Here is a 24,595-nt window from a genome sequence, read left to right as displayed (position 1 = left end):
TTCATATAAACATGGGTCCAAAAACGCTTCATTAGAGAGTTACGGCTAGTGAAAGATTTCGCCCCAATTTTACTCCTCCACTGAAATGAAGCCCTACTTATGTTCTAGGAAAGTAAATTAAGGCATAAACGTAATGGTTTTGTTATGGTTTTTGACCTGAAAAATGTTTAAAAATGGGTCCCAGAACTGTATCACCATTATTTTCTACGAAACAAGGATAATAAAAAAAAATTTAATTGAAAAACACAGTTTTTTAGCTTTGGTGTAAAATAACTTTGTTAAATTTGTGAATAAACAAATAAAACTTATTGGTAAAATTTAATTCTGGGAAAATTAATATAAATTATCTACCAATAACATCAGTTCATCACGTATGTCTATTTTTTGCTTGTATACCTTGCATTTCATCCACCTCCATAAATAGTAATCTAAGGGAGTAAGGTCCAGTGATCTAGGTGATCAATTTACTGGCCCTCCACGTCCAACCCATTTACCAGTACATTTTTCATCTAAGAATTATCTTAATTCATTTATGAAATGTGTTTGCACTTCATCAAGTGACAGTACATTTCAATTTATTTTGCTAATGAGAAATTTTCAAGTACTGTAAGAAATACATTGTTTAAAAATTCCAGATAATTTCTCCCTGTATCACACTGTTCTAGTATGAAAAGGCCTATTTATTGGTTGTCAATCATGCCACATGAAATGTTAACTGAAAATTTTTGCTAGAAATTTGATTTAACTACAGCATGTGGGTTTTCTTCAGATCACCAAAATGAATTCCATATGCTGTTTATACCATTACAACCAAAAGTAGCTTCATCCAAAAATAGTATGAACAAAATTAAGTGGTAATTATTGTTAAACCATTGACAAAACTGCAGTCATTTGTCAAAGTCACCAAACAGTAAGTGTTGAACTTTCTGAATATAATAAGATTGCAGTCCGTGAGCATATGATGTCCTCCATACTGTACTTTGTAGAACATTGTCATGTAGAAATTCTTTGTGTGCTTGTTGTAGGACTAAGGTGTACCACCTGAAGAATGTTAATCACCATGTACCAGTTGACGTTCAGACAAAACATGACCAATGGAAAGTGTACCATTCTCACAAAATTATTAAAACTTCTACAGAATATTTAACAGTTTGGATTTACTCATCCAGAATAGCCCCATCTGTACTCTTCCATTGCAAAAGCCGTACACAAAAATTACATCAGCATATTCTATATGAACGGCGAGAAGCTGCATTTTCAAAACAAATAATTCAAAACAGAATTCCACGTTTTAAATTCAGATTCAATTGGAAAAATGTAGGTACATTTTAGAGAACAACAAAAACACTATATTAACTCGATTCTAAAAAACACTTAACCAAAATTATGTCAATATCAAATAAACCACCTAACTATTATTATCATCATGTAACCACAATTTTATGACAGTATTCAAATTAATGTTGAGGCATACTGTTAATGGTGCCAACCAACATTTTAAAGGTCTAAATTTATTGTACTAAAAACAGCTGTTTTTAACTTTTACAAATTCATAACCTATTTAGTTATATCCTGTTGATTGTTTTTTTCTTTTTGATGAACTTTATTACATAATTTTTCTCTGAATTAAATTTTCTACAAGTTTTGATAATAAAATTCATGTATTTATTAGTATTTAACAAAGTTAATGAACTTCAAATCTAAAAAAATATGTTTTTCGTCTCCAAATTTTTCTGTTGTGCATTAGATATCATGATAACTACGGGAGATGCAGTTCTGAAATCTGTATTTTTATTCATTTTTTCAGTTCAAAAACATAAGAAACCATCAAGTATCCCTTATATAACACCTTAAAAATTTCACAGGGGAATTAAAAGAAAGGTGAAAATTTTTGCTAGCCTTAACTCAATTACAAGGCGTTTTCAGATTTATGTTTGTATGAACCTTTTTACTTATTTAAAACTCCAGAATCAGTATGCAATTTATTTTCCTTTCTTCCAGAATCACAGTGTATTCAGCACTTTATAGTGAGTCGTAGAATTGATTTGAGAATGAATGTCAGGACAGGATTATGAGTGACAATGCAAAATTGAGACTGGAAATTCTGAAGGGAAGTAAAGATGTGCATGATAATTGAAAATATCCCTGACAAATATCAAAACATTGAACAAATTATACAATATAATAAGTAAGTAATATACATTACAAATTTTTTTCAGACCTTTCAAATAAACTTTGACAATTCTTTGATGGATTGTGTCAGAAAAGTTGGGTTTTTATAAGTTTTCTGCAAAACCGACACCAAAACAAAACTCAAAAAATGGACACAGACTTCATATTCTTTCACCATTACAATAAAAAGGATGAATATCTCAGAATTTTAATTAGGGATGAGACATGGATCAAGTTTGTAAATGTAGAATTCAGAGAACAGCCAGTATGATCTAATCAAGCCAGTCTGATAAGTTATATATTGCAAATGTGATGTGTTAGGTATGTACATGTATTCTTTAAATATTTGTTAATAACCTATTTGTTAGTCCAATACAAAAACTCAAACTTTGAGATTCAACCTTCAAACATCTGAGATTGAGTAATTTAAACTTTGAGATTTTGTTTATTTTTAGTCTCTTTAAGCATAAAACAATTAAATTGTGCATTTAGTAATAAAATATATAGAAATAGCCACCAGAAAAATTTTGCAGTACACAAAAGTATAAAAACTTAAGAACAGTTAGAAATATATCAACATGCCCACATACAGTCTAAAAATATTCTTAAAGACCATATACAATTTAAATGACATTCTCTTTTGACTCCACGAAGTTTAAAAATTCCCTATTCCTCTAATCACTTCTTTTATTCCTCCTCCTTATCAAATAATCCAATCCTGTCAATTATTTTGAGTGAAAAACTTTTAATAAAGGAAAAAATTTTCTGTTCAAGAGTTGAGTGTTATAACAATTTTTTTTTTTTTAATGTCAAATACATAACTCTAAAATTATGTAAAGGTACACAACTAAGTGGTATTGTTTGATATTATATTGAAAATAACTTTAATTCCATTTACAATTAAATCAATGATATTAAATTGAAGTAAAACAATTTAATTACAACTTAAATTAATATAAGCAGTTAGAAAAATATATACATACAAACCTTTTTTAGCAATTACACCAACAGAGTTCAGCAAAGTTTCACTGAAATCTCCATATATTTCACCATCTTTAACCAATTCATTCCAGGAGTGAGCTAACTGATTACGTTTTAATGCTTCCTGTAAATCTGTTTTCAACCATTTTGCATCAAATCTGCTATTAGTTAAGAACCCAATGTTCAAATATGTACTCATTCTGCTACCACTAACATTATCTCTGAAACCAAACAAGAACTGATTAAACTTTCCTTCAAGAATTTATGTTAATTCTTCAGCAGGAATTAAGTTACAAATGATAGAAAAAGGTTAACAGATCTAGCTTTTCACTAAAATTTATTTTCTAAGAGTAAACAACACAGTTGTTTACTATTACCTGAAATGTTGTTTATTATTACCTTGTTTATCATTATCACCTGAAATCTAATTCCATCAAAATGCCTTAATTTTTACAAAGGTTATAAACAAAACGGTTGTCAGTGAACAACACAAAAACTTTGCTATAATGGCATACAGCAAATGGAAAAAAATGTGGGCTCTTTTAAAGGGTCCATAAGATCAGAAGGAAATAAGTAAATAAAGAATAATTAAGATAGGTACAAAATTAATCATTCTGAAAATAACTAGCCAACTACAAAAGTTAAAAAAAAAAAAAAACAGAATTACAAATCAATAAAAAAATTGCTAAAATCAAAAAATAATGTACAGACACACATATATGTATACATAAAAATATATATATATAAAACCAAGATCGTTCAAAAAGTTCTCAGACTGACAGAGATGGCTGAAGTAAGATCAAATGATTATATTTGTCAAATATGATTCTTTAGGTGGTGTTCTCTGAAGTTTCAGATATATGTGCAATTAGTTGCTTGTTTGTAGTGGCTGAGTAAAGCAAACAAGTTTTGACATTTTCTAAGAAATGGATAAAATTGAAGTTGAAGAGGTTCTAAAATATTTTAAACTTTGTTTTAGAAGGTCTAACACGAATAGACTTACAAAAAGATTCAATTCAACTTAAAGGATTCTTTCTTATTTTTTGAAAATAACAAAGTAGGCGGTTGAATTTGAATGTAATCATTCATCCACTCAAGATGATGAATGCTAAGGACCCCAAAAACCGCTATCAACGACAAAATCGTCAAAAAAATTCACAATATATATTAAAACATTAAACTGCAGACTGAAGGTACACGAGTTGGTTGACAATGCAAACATCTGGAAAGACCATGTTCACTACATTATATATGATGTTCTGGGTATGAAAAAACTTGTCAATCGATGGGTGCCAAATGCATTTGACTGAACACTTCTCAAGGGTATCTTACTTCAATGCAATTCTGCTGAGTATCTTTGGCATTTTATTACAATGGATGAAACATAGTTTCACCAGCAATCACTCTGGTGGGAGCATTTAAAAATGCATCAAAGAAAGTGAAAACAGTTCCATCTTAAGAAATAATCATGGCTACAGTTTTTTGGGGGGATTCTCATTGTGCGTGCTCAAAGACTACCTGGTAAAAGCCAGGATCATCATGTGAGCATTATGCTTCACTACAGGACTGATTGAAGTGCTATTCAGGCTAAATGTCTGCATTTGCCCAAAAAAAAATGTTTTTTCACCACAATAATGTACTAGCACATATGTCTCAGGTTGTTACTGTAAACCTCCATGTTCTATGCTCTGAAGTACTTTCATATACACTATATTTGGCTCCTAGTGATTACTTCCACTTCCCAAACCTAAAGAAATGGTTTGCTGAATGAAGATTTGACTTCAAATCTTTGAGGTCAAAGCCGAAACAACTTGTTTTGTAGAACTGAACCAATCACATTACACTGAGTGTATTGAAAAGTTGGAGTTGATCTAAATATATTGAATTGCAGTGTGTCTACATTGAAAAATATTTTTAAAATGGAAATTCTGAAGATTGATTAAGAAACTTTGAAGATCTTTGTTAAAAATGAGTCACTAATCCTTTAAAAAATTAACAATATCCGTCTCTATGAAATCGAACAATACAACTGTTTATGTAACTCAATAAATACTTTGGTTTATGAAACAGGACCTTATTTAAAAAATATTCCTACCATTTATTTAAAATAAAATTATAAGATTTTCTACTGCAGAAACAATATAACTCTGTTGGTGAATTTTTAAATAAAATTAATTTTTAAAAAACTCTGAGTTTTCTGCATCTCCATTTAACAAGAACATAAATAAATGCTCAAAACAATTTTTATTATTCCTTCTGCACTGTGATTTACTTTTTAGTTATTTTATTTATTTAGTATCTTCACACATTTAATTTATCAGATTCATGTAGGCTTTGATCAGAGTAAAATATTTATTTGTTATTACTGTGGCATGTGAAATAATTATGATTTACAATTTGACAAAGAAATGTTTATTTCTATATGCAAAAGGTGACAATAATTCAGATACACAAAACTAAGATTAAGTAACTCCCTCAAAACTATAAAATGTGATCTGCAATTATCTGGCCTGTTTCAACATTGCTCTTAATGTTCTATTCTTAAGTTTCATTACAACTCTAGTTTTGGCTGAAACTCTCCAACATTTTATACTATTCTGGCCACAAAGTATCCATTGTAGAACTGTTTTAGAACCTCAATAAAAGCTACATTGGCCAAATAACTTTGATAAAATAAAAAGCAAAGGAAAGAGTTTTACCAATAATTACAACATGGAATCTTCAATCAAGACATCAGTCAAGACTCTGCCAAAAATTTTTATTTGATACACAACTAGAAATTATGGTACTTGTAAATTTTTAATTTAGCGAATACTGGTTTATAAGATTCAAACTTCAGGTGCCACACAACAAACTGAGAATTCACATTTTCTGTCATGAAATTTCAATCTTATTTTCAAAATGAACCCAAAAATACATTAAATTTCCGACAGAAATATAGGTAAACATGGCAAATATTTATTAATTACCACAAATTCAGGATTTATTAAGATGTTTCAAAATAAAACCATAATTTGATTTTTAGAACTGATGAAATCAATTCAACTCATCCTATGAGAATTTATCACCTCAAGATACCCAAAATCTTTTGTTAAAGAACAAATTAGTACTACAACAATGTGGTACATTAAATTTTCAAATTTTCAGTTCCAAGTTGGATATGCACATTGTAGAATTACGCCAAGTAATATTATGATTAGGAAAAATTAACACAAAAATGAATAACAAATATTCCTAAAAGTAGTTCATATAAAACTCATGATTTTTTTATTAATTCATTAGAATTAATTTATATGCTGTTTAATTTATATGCTGCAAGATGGCACACATGTTAGCTGTTTGCGTTTTACTGTTTATAATTTTGTTGTCACTTTGCAGTACAATGTTAACATTATGACTCAAGATGCAACACTTATTAGTGCAATGTTTGTTCATTCCAAAATATTATTATTGTATAACAAATTCAGTTGTTGAAATGCAAAGGGCTTATCGTATGAAATTTGGTGTTAAACATGACAGAAACATAATACTGGCATTCGGCTTGGAAAACTGACCAACTTGGAAACAACTGGTAATCTTTTGAGTGAAATCAGAAAATATTATGCGCCTTAATTGCCAGAGGTATTTGTGGATGTTCAAAAGAAACTTCTGCAGCCACTCAGTAAATCATTAAGGCATCTGACTTAGGAAAGTAGACTCTCGTACTCGATGTGCCAAAGAACTTCAAATACAGTCAAGCTAAGGCTGAACAGCAGTTGATGGATGATAGTTGATGAATTTTTATAACTTGAAAAGGTTATAAGGATGCAGTATAGTCGTCAGTTCCAAGTAAATGCTGTTGCAAATCCTGGCATACTATCCATTACCAGAGGCAAAGATGAAGTCTGGTTCTACCTGTTCGGCAGAGTCAATGCACAGAAAAAAAACACATTTTTCCTTTAGGGTTATCTGAAGACAAGAGTATACACCACTTGCCTCTATTAATTATAAGAGTTGAAACAAAACATAAAATGCATTACATTAGTATTTATACGCCAATGCTCAATAAAATGACCAGGAACAAAGAACAACATGTTCTGCTGTACCATAATATGGATGGAGGACATTTTCAACACTTCAGATACTGTACATTTCAAAACCAATTAAACATTTTTAGCACCACTATTCATCTGGTTTCATAGATCTGATGTTAAGGAAAAAAATTCTAAAAGATAATTATATTAAGTTCTATCAAAATATAGGTGTAAAAAACAAAAAGGAAAATAATGGAGATTTTTAACACCTTCAAAATGTGATGTCACAGGAAATATCTTTGAAATGTGGTGTTAGGTAGGTAGATCGCATAATGAATGGGGTCATAATATAAATAAGTGAGAAGAGAAATTTGTAGCAGAATATTGCAAAGGGAAAAAATAATATGGTGAGCCATATATAAAGGTTCAGTTAATATAAAGGTTAACGTTCAGTTAATTTTATAATAGATATTTAAAGATGATAAAAACAATGTAGGAAGAAAAGAGTTAAATATACAAAACAGTAAATATGTTGAGGTTAAATGATTAGGGCAAAACAGAAAATAGCATCAAATCAATCAACTAGCAGATACCTCGAAAAATCTTAAATGGCTTGTTATAGTAGTCATCAAAAGTTATTACTTCAAATGCTGGATTGACAGTGATTCTATATCAGTTTAAAAAAAAAATGAAGCAGCAGTGACAAGATATACTACGTATTAGAAGAGTTTAGACAATCAATTTCTTAATTCTCTGACACACAATGCCTTATAACATTTGATGTAACAGTATACAAAAATAATACTTACCTTTTTAATTTAAATAATTTTAGAATGATTCACTATCAAAATAATTGGAATTATGCTTCCAGAGCTCCTTTAATAGTGTTCCTCCTTTATCTGTGTAGTTGCGAGTATTATAAAGTGGTACCAGTCTTGCAGTAGTTAAGTCATAAGATTTATGATTTTAAAGTCGGTCTGACTTATAACATACCTCATGCATAAATTAGAGTGGCTTAGTATTTGCCCTATTGGGTAAACTGTGCTAAATATTTTATTCCACTGCGTTCTCCTAGTAGTTATCAGTTAACAAGGTCATGTGTTTTAGGTAAATAACATAAGAGTCATGAAAAAGAAAGGTTATTGTGACTAAAACTACAAACAAAATACATATCAATAAACAAACCACACAGAGATAAATATAACCCTTAGATACACAAACCAAAATGTAAAAATTACACTTAATAGACCATGAAAACTAGGTACATATTTGCCGACAAATACAGATAACACATACAAGCACTAAATACATAAAAATTCATATTCACACTGCATTACTGGATAGAACTAGGGCACAGATAATAAGATATTAATAATAAGATGCAAATTTCACATATAGGACAAAGAATTAATATCATTATTCTTGAAAAAGATATAAAAACAAGTTAAATCTGACAATGGTAAGACATTAATCAAACCTAACAAACTCAAATTAATTATCTATCAATCAATCAATAAACCTTATCAAAATTTGATCAAGTCATGAAAAGCGATTTAGTTTTGGCAACGAAATTAAATAAATTTTCTAACCATTTCACCATTAACAACGGCCTTCCTGCAACGCTGAAGAAGGTGATGTATAATTACCAACAAGATCGGGAAATACAATTCCATAAATTTTGAAAGGGTTTTAATTAAAATGAATTATCATGCTGATCAAATTACAATCAGTAATCGTCCTGTTGCACAGTCCCAAAGTGATAGTCGCTTAGTAAACAAAAAATTCGGATATAATAAAATACAATGTATAATTTTTTTAAGGGCACAAATTTGGAAATGATATTATAACTTAATTCGCAATAAATCTGTCATTCATACTGAAAAATTATAAAATGCATATCACTAGTTTCATTTAGTATGGAGAAAATTCGTAAATATCTTCAGGAGTTAACTTACCAATGCATTTTACTAATATTATAGACAATTTGAAATTTAATACAAAGGTTATAAAGCATTTGTTTTTAAAATTGTAAAGCAATTAACGGAGACTGCTGGCTTCAAAGAACTGACGCCTAATTTAGAGATATCCAGCTCATCTACAATAATTATCATTCGAAACATGAACAAAGTATATTAAAAATAACACGGATTTTCACAAAATCGACAGTAACTGTCAACCATTTATGATGATATAGATTTAATCGAATCAAAACATCTGGGTCTACCACTGATACCTAGATCGTCTGTTTAGAGCAGTATAATAAAAGTATGTTAAGTACACCTGTGATCGAAAGTGAAGCTGATGGGTTTGTTCTAAGTTCTGAATTAGAAGTTTGAATTTAGATAAAAAATAAGATTCTATGCTTTGTGTTAGTTAAACAAGGTGAATATTAAGTTAAGTACTGAACGGTAACTAAATATAATTATTGATCGTTACTGGATTGTATTGTGAGGTAGCAACAGGTAGTAATATCATACACTAGAAAAGATCTTGACGATCTTATTGAGTTATTGAAAACCTCACAAATAATTAATATAAAAGTAACAAAAATAAAGACTAAAGCTTTTTTTCTGAAATTTTGTTGGTTACAGAAGAATATTAAAATTGCAAGGAAAATTAAGATGCACGATTTGGAGTAAAGAGAATCTGCTGCAGAACATTATAGAAAATATATTCAGGAAAATGTAATAAATAGTTATTCACGGAACAAAGTTATTGTAGTAATAACAAAAGCAGTGAGGTTTCAAAAAGATAGGCAGATGCTCCGTCCACCGGGTTGGTCTAGTGGTTAACGCGTCTTCCCAAATCAGCTGATTTGGAGGACGAGAGTTACAGCGTTCGAGTTCTAGTAAAGTCAGATATTTTTACATGGATTTGAATACTAGATCGTGGATACCGGTGTTCTTTGATGGTTGGGTTTTCAATTAACCCAACACATCTCAGGTATGGTCGAACTGAGAATGTACAAGACTACACTTCATTCACACTCATACATATCATCCTCTGAAGTATTATCTAAACGGTAGTTACCTGAGGCTAAACAGGAAAAAGAAAGAAGGCAGATGCTCCGTAGTAGTCGGTTGAATGAAAAAAGCTCATTCATTCTCTATGATTCTTTGGGACTTTCTAATTATGATTGGAGCTATTCTAATCACCTGCCTTTCTTTGATGTGCGTAATCGTCAATATCCGTACACTTGTTACTTCACTATCGTTTACATCGTTAGATGTATCTGCGTGGTTCTTTCACTGAATCATATCTTATTTAATTTACAATGTTTAGGATTGAAATTTTATTCTCTCCTGTATCGGAAATACAAGAACCACATCACCTGAACATATTTGTGCTGGGGCTAATGCATGCACCAGCAAGGGATAATGCATATCCGGCTCTACTCTACTGCCTTGAAGTCTACTTACCTATCCAAACGATGTCATATCTTGTGTTACGATTGATGTTCAAAACATGTCACAAGGCCATGATATGATTGTGCTGTAATAAAGAAAGATTTTTTTTCTACGCTCCGTAGAATGTGATGGTACGTGTAAAAAGTATTGAGTTAGCCTATGTATGGTAAGAAAAGTTATCACAACCAGCTCACTTGTTATAGTTCCTAATCCGTGCATCGGGATTACCTCAAACCAGTCAAACCACTTATGAGAAAAACAAAACAAATTTCATAAAACTATGTTACGAGTTTAGCCGGGGGAAATGTAATTAACATTTTATACAGACACTCCAATATCGAACGTATGAAATCACTCCTAACTTTCTTTTTTCTGTTTAGCCTCCGGTAACTACCGTTTAGATAATTCTTCAGAGGATGATATGTATGAGTGTAAATGAAGTGTCTTGTACATTCTCAGTTCGACCAATCCTGAGATGTGTGGTTAATTGAAACCCAACCACCAAAGAACACCGGTATCCACGATCTGGTATTCAAATCCGTGTAAAAATAACTGGCTTTACTAGGACTTGAACGCTGTAACGTTGACTTGTCAACGGCCATACCACGTTGAACACTCCTAACTACCTAACAATGATTAATGTATCTTTTCATTGAAATTAGAAGATAGATTATTTTTATTATGATCTTGAACATACTTATACTTATATTTTAATTAGAAAGTAAAAAAATCATACTCTTGCCAGAAACCCAACCCGAGATAAGCTGTCCCAAAGTACCAAAACGTTCCTGCTGAACTCGTCAAAAGTCGTTAATTATCTTGCTAGTAAGATATATTCCATCGATCAGTTTTTCAAAAGGTACTTGTGTCGCAGCAAAGAGTTTTAATAAATTTTTATGGACCTGATATTTTTTCTTCTTAAGAGTAGCAAATTTCCATTACGTTTGCAATCGCATTTTAATGACGAACATAAAAAAACGCGATGATTGGTGAAAAAATGTCAGTTCTTTACTAGAAACTAATCGAGACCATCATCTGATTCATAAACCCAGAATGCGGTTCGTACAACTATATTCTGTACTACATAACGTCAGTGATCACTATAAAATTATAGTAATAGACTTAATATAATTAGTACAACGTCATGTAAAATTATGAATTATATTTTTTTCTTAATGAAATTGTGATAATTGATTCCTATTAAGTTCTATCATATTACTGTCAATTGTCTAACCTGAAAGGAAATATAGGAAAACAAAGGCGGTGGCTAATGGCCGATGGTTCTGTTTCTGAAGTTTTTCAGGTTAGTCACAGATGTAAATTGTTTTCTGATTAAAAATATGAATCATCGTGAAAATTGAACTTTTAAAAATCACGAAATTATTGTTGTTGGTTAGTATAAGTCAGGCGTACTACTTATTTTTGAGATTTTCTTTCATTTGTTTAAAATTAGTTTTATGTCAACTGATAACTAGAATATACAGGAAGTAATTTTATCACTTGCAAAATATTTTTTCTTGTAATGAGTTAATAAACGTGCTATTAATTTATAGTGGCATTAAATCTTAAGTGTTTTCTATTACCATCGTTACACTCCATCCTCCTTCTTATTGGAAATTATATAGAGTAAGCTGTTGTCGTATGTAGTTGCACACAGTAATCGAATTACAAGTATTCCGAGTTTATATCATTAATGCTACTACCCGTTAATTAAGCCGATTTTGATGTTAGTTCTGTTTTCATAGGTGGAGAAATGTTTTTTTTATTTCTTTTTAAGTTTTCGTCGTAGGTTGAATTTTGTAAATCCAGTTTGTGATACTAATTTTCGAGAATTAAACGTATAATTTTGTGTAACGTAGTGATATGTGAAATATTTGAATTTAATTTTACTTTTGTTATTTTATAAGTTATTTACATTATTTTGTTTATTCATTCAGAATGAATTTGATTTATTCGTTTTTTAACTGATTAACAAAATAAGGCTGGTGTGAATTGGTATAAGCACAACAGTGTATGTATTCTGTTTTTTTTAACTATTATTTATCAGAGACTTTCATGAACTTGTTACTGTATCGAACAGTGCAGAATTAAGTACTTTAAATCAGTGTATCTTAAGTTGAAATTTAATAAAAAGACTATTATTAACATCAGTTTAATTATACCATTGCGCTTAAATTAAAATGTTATTCCGTTATAAATTAACGGAATTAAATTCTATATTTCAAATTATAGTTAAAAAAATATATAAACCAAAAGAACATGAATATATTGGAATAGAATGTTTTACATAATTCTATTAATATTATTATTATTTATAACTAAACTTCTTTTTTTTAAAAGTAATGTCCTTATTAGTCAGCAGATGCCAGCATTTGGAAAATTATTTTTTAGAAGCATTTATAGATTTGACCCTAAGAAATCCTACAATGATAGGTGGTCTTTAAAGTAAACACATTTTGTTTTTCAAGGCACAAACATAATATGGCCAAGATTTGTTGTAAAAAATGGTCTTTTGGGATTTATATCACGAAACAAAAGACAGCTTTTATTTACTCATATCAGGTATAATAAAAGATTAACATATTAGTATTGGATTTATTATGATATAAGGGTATTCAATTTTAATTCAAAAGGTTTTCAAAAATTTTATTGCATCACTATTTTTGATTTTGCTGATATTTGGTACATAACTGCTCACCTTATAGTGGCCAAAAAATATTTTTCTATATTTAAAAAAAATCTTTTTCTTGAGTGATAGCCTATTTTCTATCACCAACCGGTAAAAACAGTCTTTTCATTACTTTTTCCATGAGTAGTATCATTCTTATTTTATATCGTACAGAGGGTCAAAAAGGGCTTTTTGGAAAGAGTAAAGATGGAACTTCATCTTAACATAAAATTCATTTTGTTACATAAACAAATCTTGTAATTTTACTGAATTTACATTTACAAATTGTTTTTTTTTCAAATTTTGGGCCCAAAATAAATAATGAAGGGCTCAGGGTAACAGGCCCGTTTTTTACCTTTTATCTCTTAGGTATTAATAGCACTTATAAAAAAAATGGTACTTACATATTAACGCCACTGCAGCTACAGCTTTAGGTTATGTTGACTTCATGTACTGACAAATCGTACGTATATAAAAATAACCTAACTAAATATAACCTATGCTCGCTAACCTCTTATAATTAACATTAAATATGCATAATATATACAACTTATTAATAATATAACCTTAATGTTATAGGACCGAAATCCAATTAATGTTAATCCACCGAAATCCGATTGACTACTTGTTTTTAAATAAAGCTATAGCTGTGTTGGCGTTAATACGTAAGTACCAAGGTTAGCGAGCGAAGCGAGCGTAGGTTATATTTAGTTAGGTTATTTTGATATACGTACGATTTGTCACTACACGAAGTCAACATAACCTAAAGCTGTAGCTGCGGTGGCGTTAATACGTAAGTACCAAAAAAATTGTACTGACTGTCCTTCATTAAACAAAATAGCTGCCAAATTGTAAGATGTTGAAAATGTGTCATTTTTGGGGCCCAAAAACAACATGTGAGACAGGTGATAAAAGTCTGAAATGTTTACAGCAGTACCTTTTATGTACTTTAAAACCATATAAAATTTATTTTGTGACTCAAAGGGGTTGACGAGTAATGAAGCCATCAAAAACGCTAAAAACACTGTTCCTTCTAACTGCAACAACATGTCCAAAAATACTGATGTTATGTTTTTTTTTCAGATAATAATGTAGGCATACTATACAGAATATTTTGATATGTCTATGATGAGTTAGCTTATATTCTAGATAATTTATTACTTAAAGTACGACTCATACACAAACTTATGTTTAAACATGAAAGTGAATTGACGTGCATAGACAGGAATGTCTGGTTAATTCTGAATATAAACGATTGTTAACGTCTATATGCCTACAAGCACCCATGACGATGATGAGGTAGAGTGTGTATACGAAGAGATTGATGAAGCAATTAAACACGTAAAAGATGATGAAAATTTAATAATAGTTGGAGATTGGAATGCAAGCATTGGAAAAGGCAAGGAAGGAAATATAGTGGGTGAATACGGGCTGGGCAAAAGGAATGAAAGAGGGGACCGACTTATAGAGTTTTGCACGAAGTATAATTTAGTAATTGCCAACACCCAATTTAAAAATCATAATAGAAGAATATACACTTGGAAAAAGCCAGGCGATACTGCAAGGTATCAGGTAGATTATATCATGGTTAAGCAAAGATTTAGAAATCAATTCGTTGACTGCAAAACTTACCCTGGAGCAGACATTGATAGCGACCATAATTTGGTGATAATGAAATGTAGATTGGGGTTTAAAAACTTGAAGAAAAGGTGTCAGATGAATCGGTGGAATTTAGAGAAGCTTGAGGAAGAGGAGGTAAAGAAGTTTTTTGAGGAGGACATCGCAAGAGGTCTGAGTAAAAAAGATAAGGTAGAAAATGTTGAAGAAGAATGGGAGAATGTGAAAAAGGAAATTCTTAAATCAGCAGAAGCCAACTTAGGCAGAATAAAGAGAACTGGTAGAAAACCTTGGGTTTCAGACGATATATTGCAGCTGATGGATGAACGTACAAAATATAAGAATGCTAGTGATGAAGAAAGTAAAAGGAACTATCGGCAATTAAGAAATGCTATAAACAGGAAGTGCAAACTGGCGAAAGAAGAGTGGATTAAAGAAAAGTGTTCAGAAGTGGAAAGAGAAATGAACATTGGTAAAATAGACGGAGTATACAGGAAAGTTAAGGTAAATTTTGGGGTACATAAATTAAAATCTAACAATGTGTTAAACAAAGATGGTACACCAATATATAATACGAAAGGTAAAGTCGATAGATGGGTGGAATATGTTGAAGAGTTATACGGAGGAAATGAATTAGAAAATGGTGTTATAGAGGAAGTTGAGGAGGATGAAATGGGAGAAACAATACTGAGATCTGAATTTAAGAGAGCATTAAAAGATTTAAATGGCAGAAAGGCTCCTGGAATAGACGGAATACCTGTAGAATTACTGTGCAGTGCAGGTGAGGAAGCGATTGATAGATTATACAAACTGGTGTGTAATATTTATGAAAAAGGGGAATTTCCGTCAGACTTCAAAAAAAGTGTTATAGTCATGATACCAAAGAAAGCAGGGGCAGATAAATGTGAAGAATACAGAACAATTAGTTTAACTAGTCATGCATCAACAATCGAGGAGAGTGGAGGAAGTGTTAGGAGAAGACCAATTTGGTTTCAGGAAAAGTATAGGGACAAGGGAAGCAATTTTAGGCCTCAGATTAATAGTAGAAGGAAGATTAAAGAAAAACAAACCAACATGCCTGGCATTTATAGACCTAGAAAAGGCATTCGATAACATAGACAGGAATAAAATGTTCAGCATTTAAAAAAAATTAGGGTTCAAATACAGAGATAGAAGAACAATTGCTAACATGTACAGGAACCAAACAGCAACAGTAACAATTGAAGAACATAAGAAAGAAGCCGTAATAAGAAAGGGAGTCCGAGAAGGATGTTCCCTATCTCCGTTACTTTTTAATCTTTACATGGAACTAGCAGTTAATGATGTTAAAGAACAATTTAGATTCGGAGTAACAGTACAACGTGAAAAGATAAAGATGCTACGATTTGCTGATGATATAGTAATTCTAGCCGAGAGTAAAAAGGATTTAGAAGAAACAATGAACGGCATAGATGAAGTCCTACGCAATAACTATCGCATGAAAATAAACAAGAACAAAACAAAAGTAATGAAATGTAGTAGAAATAACAAAGATGGACCATTGAATGTGAAAATAGGAGGAGAAAAGATTATGGAGGTAGAAGAATTTTTTTTATTTGGGAAGTAGAATTACTAAAGATGGACGAAGCAGGAGCAATATAAAATGCCGAATAGCACAAGCTAAACGAGCCTTCAGTAAGAAATATAATTTGTTTACATCAAAAATTAATTTAAATGTCAGGAAAAGATTTTTGAAAGTGTATGTTTGGAGTGTCGCTTTATACGGAAGTGAAACTTGGACAATCGGAGTATCTGAGAAGAAAAGATTAGAAGCTTTTGAAATGTGGTGCTATAGGAGAATGTTAAAAATCAGATGGGTGGATAAAGTGACAAATGAAGAGGTATTGCAGCAAATAGATGAAGAAAGAAGCATTTGGAAAAATATAGTTAAAAGAAGAGACAGACTTATAGGCCACATACTAAGGCATCCTGGAATAGTCACTTTAATATTGGAAGGACAGGTAGAAGGAAAAAATTGTGTAGGCAGGCCACGTTTGGAATATGTAAAACAAATTGTTAGGGATGTAGGATGTAGAGGGTATACTGAAATGAAACGACTAGCACTAGATAGGGAATCTTGGAGAGCTGCATCAAACCAGTCAAATGACTGTAGACAGAAAAAAAAAGAAAGAGAAATTTTTATTTTAGCTGGAGAGAAACTGGGATAAGACAAAGTGGTGCGGTACAGTTGGTAGTTTTATCATTTATACTAACTGCATTGTTATTGTAAGAACCCTTGCATTTTATAAACACAGATTATGAAGTGTTCAATTGGCATTCACACTGAAACAGTATGCCACCAATTGACTGACAATAGATCTTCAATAGTGTACGATATTTTAGAGTTAACTGAACGGCAAATAACATTGATATCTTTAAGAAGTGGATGTACTGAAACAAAAAATATCTGTACCGGTTTTCATAAAACCGGCTGTCACAAACCAGTTAAGAAATCTCTTTGAGAAATATTTTGACACTTTCAACAAGCGATCCAATATTAAAATTAATTCCAGGCAGAACATTGTATACAAAATGCTTTAAAAAAATATAAAAACCACAAGATGATACAGAAAGTGAACCGGAATGTCAGCATATATTTGAGCCCCAATGTGTTATAGTCGTCTGCAAATAAAGCTTGTTCAGCACTTGGCATTTCCCCCGTTAAGGTTAAAAAAATTATCGAGCAGTGCAGAGGAACCAATTTTAAAAAATTAAGTTACAAAAATAGCAGAGTCAGTTACCAGTAAATTAAACGATTTCTTTGATTTAAATATTTGTACAGAAGAAACCAGTTTAGTACCACAAAATTATGCTGATTTAGTTAGGGAATATGAAGAGTTAATCATTAAAATAAAGGATAAAATGAAAATCGTTACATCAACCCAGAAAAAATTAATATTTTAAGTTTATTACGGCCTGAGCATTCAAAAAATTCAAAATGAGTTTAGTGTTAGTCAGTATTTAGCCCGTCAATCCAAACAATTGGTTTAAACAAGTGGAATTTTTCCACACATTGGCAAAAAGAAACCCAGTCGCGCAGTTGATGAAAATGTTATTAAATGTATCCAAGATTTTTACCAGAATGATGAGCACAGCCAAATGATGCCAAGCAAGAAGGATTGTGTCTCTGTAAGACAAGCTGACAAGAAGAAAATTAATTTCAAAAAAGCTTATGTAACTTAAAAAATAGTTTTTAAAACTATAATTTAAAAATTGGTTTTTCAAATTTTGCTGATTTAAGATTTAAATTTTATGTTCTGACTTGTGGGTAAGGTACTCTCTCTGTTTGTGTGTGTCTTTGTGTCACCACCAAAATGTAAAACTCATGTTATCTGCTCGAAAAATGAAATTTGATTATAAAATTCTCCTTTCAACCATGGTATGTCATGTAGAAAATGAAATGTGCATGCTGTCACAGGTGAAAAATGTCCATGCACTAATGAAGTGTTCTGATTACTGCAAGTAATCAGATGATAATCAAGTAATGAGATGCTTTTTATTCTGAAATTATCTTCAAACAGTGGATTTCTGTTGACCATTGTGAACCAACTATTCAAATTCTTCTATTTCAATAGTGCTTAGATAAACTTACTAAAAATCTAAAAAGGTATCATTTTGTTGCAAAGAAAAATTTATTTCTGCAACAAAAAGAGGAAAACTTGTTGGAGAGTGAATGTACTGTAATGGGAGACTTCTCTCAAAATTTTCCTTTTGTGATACAGGATGAAGTCCAGTCATATCACTGGTGCCACAGTACATCCATTTCTCATATATTTTAAAAAAGCAGGAAAACTATAAAGCCAAGGTACTGTGTGATTAGTGAGTACTTGAAGCACAATATTACATCATTATTCTGCTGCCAAAAGCAAGTTATAAATAAAGTAAAAAACACTTACTACAAGTTAAACAATTTTTTCATCTTTCCTGATGGCTCCTCAGCCCAGTATACAACAACAAAAATTTCATAAATTTATGCTACCATCAAGAAGATTTTGAAATCACAGCTGAATAGCATTTTTTGCTTTATACCATGGAAAAAGATCATGTGATGGTATTGGAACTATAAAAAGGACTGTGAGTAAAGCCTTCAAAGGACTCGACAATCAAATTTTTACACCTTCTGAAATGTACAATTATTGCAAAGACAATATTAAAAATATAAAATTTATTTTCTGCTCTAATAAAGATGTTCAAGAGACTGAAGAATACTTCAGTTCTTGTTATCAGGTAATCACAACAGTCCCAGATACAAGAACTTTTCATAGTATGTTCCAACAAGTCAGAAATGTATTCTGAAACTCTGGACAATTTCTGAATCAGAAACATTTACATTAGTGTTTTTGATTGCTTTTTAGGTTTACCAAAGCCAAAATGTAAAAATTATGTCTGCTGCGTATGTGATGGCAAGAGGTGGTTAGGCAAAGTCATTGAAGTCAAAATACATGAAAATGAAGACAAATATCAAATACAGTTTTCCCATCCACAGGGTCCTGGTACTTTATTCAAGAAATCATTGAGAGATAATCAAACATGTGTTCAACTCAAAAATATTTTTTTAAATTCTCACATCTTCAGAGCTTTTTCTCTCAACTAGTGGAAGAGGACACAACACCACACCAAAGATGAATGAGGAGTTATCAGTTTTACTCAATAAAAAAATGCAGAAACATTAAGTTAATGTTAGTTAAGTTTGTTATCAAAAAGTACAAGATTTATTTATAACTTCCATTAGCAGGAGTAAAATACCGTAAAAGTGAATTGAACAATTTGTTAATGTATTTGAATTGTTATCATTTTGTAATTATTTATTATTCTGTAATTGGCTGTTTATTAATTGTCAATTTATTCATTCTAATGAGTTTAGTTGTAATTTTTATAATCTGAAAAAAATACGTAACATCAGTATTTTTGGATATGTTGTTACGGTTAGAAGGAACAGTGTTTTTAGCAGGTTTGATGACTTTATTACTCATTAACCCCTTTGAGTAATAAAATAAATTTTATATGGTTTTAAAGTACATAAAAAGTAGTTACTGCTGTAAACATTTCAGAGTTTTTTCACCTGTCTCACATGTAGTTTTTGAGCTCAAAAATGACACATTTTCAACACCTTACGATTTGGCAGCCATTTTTTTTTTTAATGAATTACCCTCGGTAACAGTTCAATTTTTTTTATAAGTTCTATTAATACCTAAGAGTTAAAAGGTAAAAAACAGGCCTGTTACCCTAAGATTTTCATTATTTATTTTGGGCCCAAAATTTGAAAAAAAATCTGTAAATGTAAATTCAGTAAAATTACAAGATTTGTTTATATAACAAAATTAATTTGAATAGTCTAAGATGAAGTTCCATCTTTACTCTTTCCAAAAAGCCCTTTTTGACCCTCTGTTCGATATAAAATAAGAATGATACAGCTCATGAAAAAGGCTGTTTTTACCTGTTGGTGAGTTAGAAAATAGTCCACACTCAAGAAAAAGATTTTTTTTAAATATAAAAAAAATATTTTTTGGTCACTGCAAGGTAGGTAGTTATGTACCAAATATAATCAAAATATCATATACCAAATAGCACTGATCATTTGTTAATTAAAATTAAATACCCTTATATCGACACCCTTCATTTACCTGGCTTTTAGTAAGATTATACTGTTAACCATTCTGTTAATTTTGTGGCCCCCATATACAGGCACAGGCATAGGTCTTTTTGAGTGTACATTATGTGAAGAAACAAGCATAAATATTTGACAGAAAGAGCAATCTGTGTGTGGGGTTGTGAGGCATTGACTTATTTGGCCAGATTTTAAATGTAAAGACCTTTTGGCTACAGATGTAAATTGATATAAATGACATTTATATTGCAACAACATTTTAAACATGTTTCTGTTTTATTAATAGTGATGAATGGTTTGGGACTATAAGAGTAAGACCCCCCCCCACCCCAAATTTAGCACTTATTCATTCATTCTGTTCTGTTGATGTGTATTTTCATAAAATGAGATTAAATAACTTAAAATCAAATTTTTACTTCTTTTCAAACTTTTAGTAATACTTATTTCTTTTCAGTAATTGTATGTATATATATTAATGTTAATGCATTACATTAATTGAAATGTAGTTTACACTAATAAATGTGGTTACATTAATTTCACAGAACATAATTTATATTATACAAAATATAGCAGTGGTACATATCAACTCATTTTACAAAGTAAAGGAAGTATTGTGATCGTGAAAAATTTCGGTTTTCAGATTTCAATGGAAATATCTATTTTGACCATCCCTGAATCCATTTTGACTAGTTTCGGCGTGTCGTTTATACATATATATGTATCTCGCATAACTCAAAAATGATTAGCCATAGGATGTTGAAATTTTGGATTTAGGACTGTGATAACATCTAGTTGTGCACCTCTCCTTTTGATTGCAATCGACTGAACCAAAAGTTTCCCAAAATGCGTGGCTGTATATTGCAATAGTTGTACAATGGTAATGCTTAGGAACAAATGTCAGAATCTCCATCTTGCTCGTCATCAGTTGTGAATTATTCTGGGATTTATTGTTTTGTTTTTTAAGGTATTTTATCGAGTTATGTAAAAAGATTCAAGTGGTAAAGGACTGGACTGCTATTGGATTAATTCCATAATTTATTAAGTCTACATTTTTTATTTTTATTATTTTTTCTGTAGATTAATATTAATCCATTATATATCTTAACAACTATGCTTTGTTTTTTTCCAGTAATCATGTCGCTTGTTGTTAATAGTAGTAATAGTAATTCACGTCAGTTGCAAAACAGCAGCTCCAAAGTACAAACTTTTCCGACAACTCATTCAGTTGAAGTACAGAGACATGTGTCTGATTTTACAGTGCAAGGTTCACCACAAAAATCCAGAAAAGCTAAAAGGATTCGTTTCTTGTGTAATGGTGATAGATTTTGTAAAGGAGTTGTAATGGCTGTAACTCCTGAACGTTATCGCTCATTTGATAGCCTTTTAAGCGATCTTACAAGAGCTCTTTCGGATAATGTAAATCTACCGAGCGGTGTTAGAATATTGTTCACTATGGATGGTAGAAAAATCTCACAAATAGATGATCTAGAAGATGGTAAATTTTATGTGTGTTCAGGACTAGGTGATAGTTTTAAACGTGTTGATTATGGTGTGAATGTTAATAACAGTTTTTCTTCTACTAAAGTGAAACCATCAAGATCATTGACAAGGTTGTCCCCCAACAATAGTCACTGTATGAACATGAGGTCACCGACACCTAATAATGTTGTAAGACCTAGAATTATTATTGTAATTAGAAATGGAACACGACCAAGAAAAGTTACACGAATTTTATTGAATAAACGCAATGCACCCTCTTTTGATCATGCTTTATCTACTATTACTGAAACTGTGAAGCTTGATACAGGGGCTGTTAGAAAAGTGTTTACATCAACTGGTAAACAGGTACTGTTATAACTTATTTATTTTATTATATTTTAAATATATTTACTATTTATCATAACTTAATATTATTTTTTAATGGTTTACTTCAGAGTGAAAAGGATCTTTATTGTTTGGCACTATATTTGCCTTGTTTACATATTTTCTCTATTGTATTTAAAATAATTCCATCACGTTAAATTAATACAATTTTTTTAGTGTATGTTAGAACAGCCACTTCTCTAACTATAGGTTAGAGAAGTGGCTGGTCAAACTTAACAGTTGATTTTAATAGAAGAAAAATTTTACAATCTCCATTCAAGTGAGCCAACTATTATTATTTGTTTTATGATAAAACTTACCTAATTCTTATGTGATTTGAAGTTTAGATGTTGACAGACAAAATAGCCCTGTTAATAAGTTTTCCCATTTCAAGCCTCCTTGCTTAAATATTTTACAGCATTTTGAATACTGCACAATGATTTGGTGTAGCAAAAAAAGTTGTATTGTAAGAGTTCAAGTATGACATCATACTTGACAAAAACAACATAAAAACATAGCCTGTCATTCCTTAAACTTTCATCCACAAATGAAATTGCAAATTACAGTTTACAGTAGAATATAGACACATAAAATATTCAACTTTCTACTCACCATATCCCAAACATTTAAGTATGCCTTGAAAAAACCAACCAGAATTGACACCTTATCCAACCAACCAGAATTGACACCTTATCCTGATCAATCTAATCTCCATACAACACAAACATACTATTACACAAAATATAGAATAAAAAAAAATTAAAATTACATCTAATATAAAAAGTAATGCTGTTAGGTAATTTTTGTATTTAAATCAATAGGTCTAAGTGTTTATTACATCTGTATATGCTTAAAACTCTGCAACTAGTGAGCCAATCTGAATGATTTTTTTATACATGTATTTATTAAACGATGAGAAAGTTTTTATGATAATATTTTTTTCTTTCTTAATGATCAGTTAAGATATTAATTTTTTTGTAGTTTCATTTTGAGCCTCTCGCTTAACTGCATCGATAAAGAGATAGCTAATTAGTTCCTTCTACTGCACAAATTGTAATAGAAAATTTTATTGTTTCCTAATTTTTTTTGGTACTTCAAAGTGTAATTTTTTATTTAAATGTAACTATTTGTATCTTATTCAAATATGTACATTTTAACAAGGAAGTTCATATGTCCATTGCCTGGAGGTATCTAAAATGCTTACTGTTAAAGACTTGGACTGTTAAGGTACTTGTACAGTGTTATTAGGCTGTTGATTGAATTAATTGATTCACCAATGTTAACCAAATTAAAAACATGATAATAAAACTTGCAATTCTCAACTACACGAATATGTTTTTAAACAAGCATTGTTGACTAGTGTATTTTAATTGAACAAAATTTATTATTTTTCTTGCCAAACAGGATAGTCTTTTAATTATAAATTCAATACTGTGCTATCCCAAACTACATTCATCTTTTGTTTGTTGGGACAATTCAGTACTCAACATAATCTTTCTTTGATTGATCTCTGTTATCATAAACTTATTAGCAAACACTTATTTACTATTTTCATCATTTTATTTTGATGTGTGAAAAATAGAATTTAAAACATCTCAACTTTCTTTTATCTACAAATTATTTTTACCAATATTTTTGCTTATTTGTTGTACAGAGTATCTGCTGTTTGTAGTATTAAGAAACCCATTTCAAGGGACTGGAAATTAGGAATTATACAAATTATACACTGTTTAAAGTTATCCATAGTGGCTAATCTCTATTAGTAGACATTTAACTGTAAATTCAAAGTAAAAAGCTTTTTTTTTGATCACTTTGAGAAAGGTTTAGGCATGAGTTTTTAAAGTTTTAATTTGCGGGCAGTAATCTGTAAATCAAATTATACTGCATTTACATATGTTTAGTGATATTTTGAGCTGTTGATTATGTTTCATTATTTTACAAACAGCTGCACAAATCTCACAAGCAAAATTTAAGAGATATATGAATTTTCATTTAATAAAATCAGATTACCTGTTTTGCTGAAATCGGAGATTTGTTAAAACTTTTTCGTAGGTGAGTAACATAATTTTTGAGTGCCATTATATATGTTTAACTAGCAGACCCGGCAATGCTTTCCTATTGCTAAATTTGGAAAAAAAAAAATATATATATATATATATAGAGTTTGATAAAGAATTAAAAACTGAACATTACGGAATTTCAAAAAATTTAACCTAAAGTCAGAATG

The 24,595-nt window shown here is 30.5% G+C and overlaps 2 protein-coding genes across 4 annotated transcripts in view; one reads left to right on the top strand and one right to left on the bottom strand.

The window, feature by feature from the left end:
• The window catches only part of HERC2 (E3 ubiquitin-protein ligase HERC2), a 276,358-nt gene extending 267,005 nt beyond the window's left edge, over positions 1-9,353 (bottom strand). For all 3 annotated transcript variants that reach the window (XM_075372110.1, XM_075372111.1, XM_075372112.1), the window contains exons 1-2: positions 9,122-9,353; positions 3,160-3,374 (exon numbers count right to left, since the gene is read on the bottom strand). In XM_075372110.1, coding sequence (XP_075228225.1) covers positions 3,160-3,352 — 193 coding nt within the window. In that variant the 5' untranslated portion in view covers positions 3,353-3,374; positions 9,122-9,353. The remainder of the gene's footprint in view (positions 1-3,159; positions 3,375-9,121) is intronic.
• A 2,493-nt stretch (positions 9,354-11,846) lies between these two features.
• Positions 11,847-24,595, top strand: part of LOC142327977 (serine/threonine-protein kinase GA29083) — a 32,336-nt gene continuing 19,587 nt past the window's right edge. The window contains exons 1-2 of the mRNA XM_075371400.1: positions 11,847-11,965; positions 21,635-22,350. Coding sequence (XP_075227515.1) covers positions 21,640-22,350 — 711 coding nt within the window. The 5' untranslated portion in view covers positions 11,847-11,965; positions 21,635-21,639. The remainder of the gene's footprint in view (positions 11,966-21,634; positions 22,351-24,595) is intronic.

Source organism: Lycorma delicatula, chromosome 7 (genome assembly GCF_047948215.1).
Source record: "Lycorma delicatula isolate Av1 chromosome 7, ASM4794821v1, whole genome shotgun sequence".
Classification (NCBI taxonomy): domain Eukaryota; kingdom Metazoa; phylum Arthropoda; class Insecta; order Hemiptera; family Fulgoridae; genus Lycorma; species Lycorma delicatula.
Note: the sequence above shows the minus strand (reverse complement) of the source record. Positions and strands in the feature narration are given on the sequence as shown.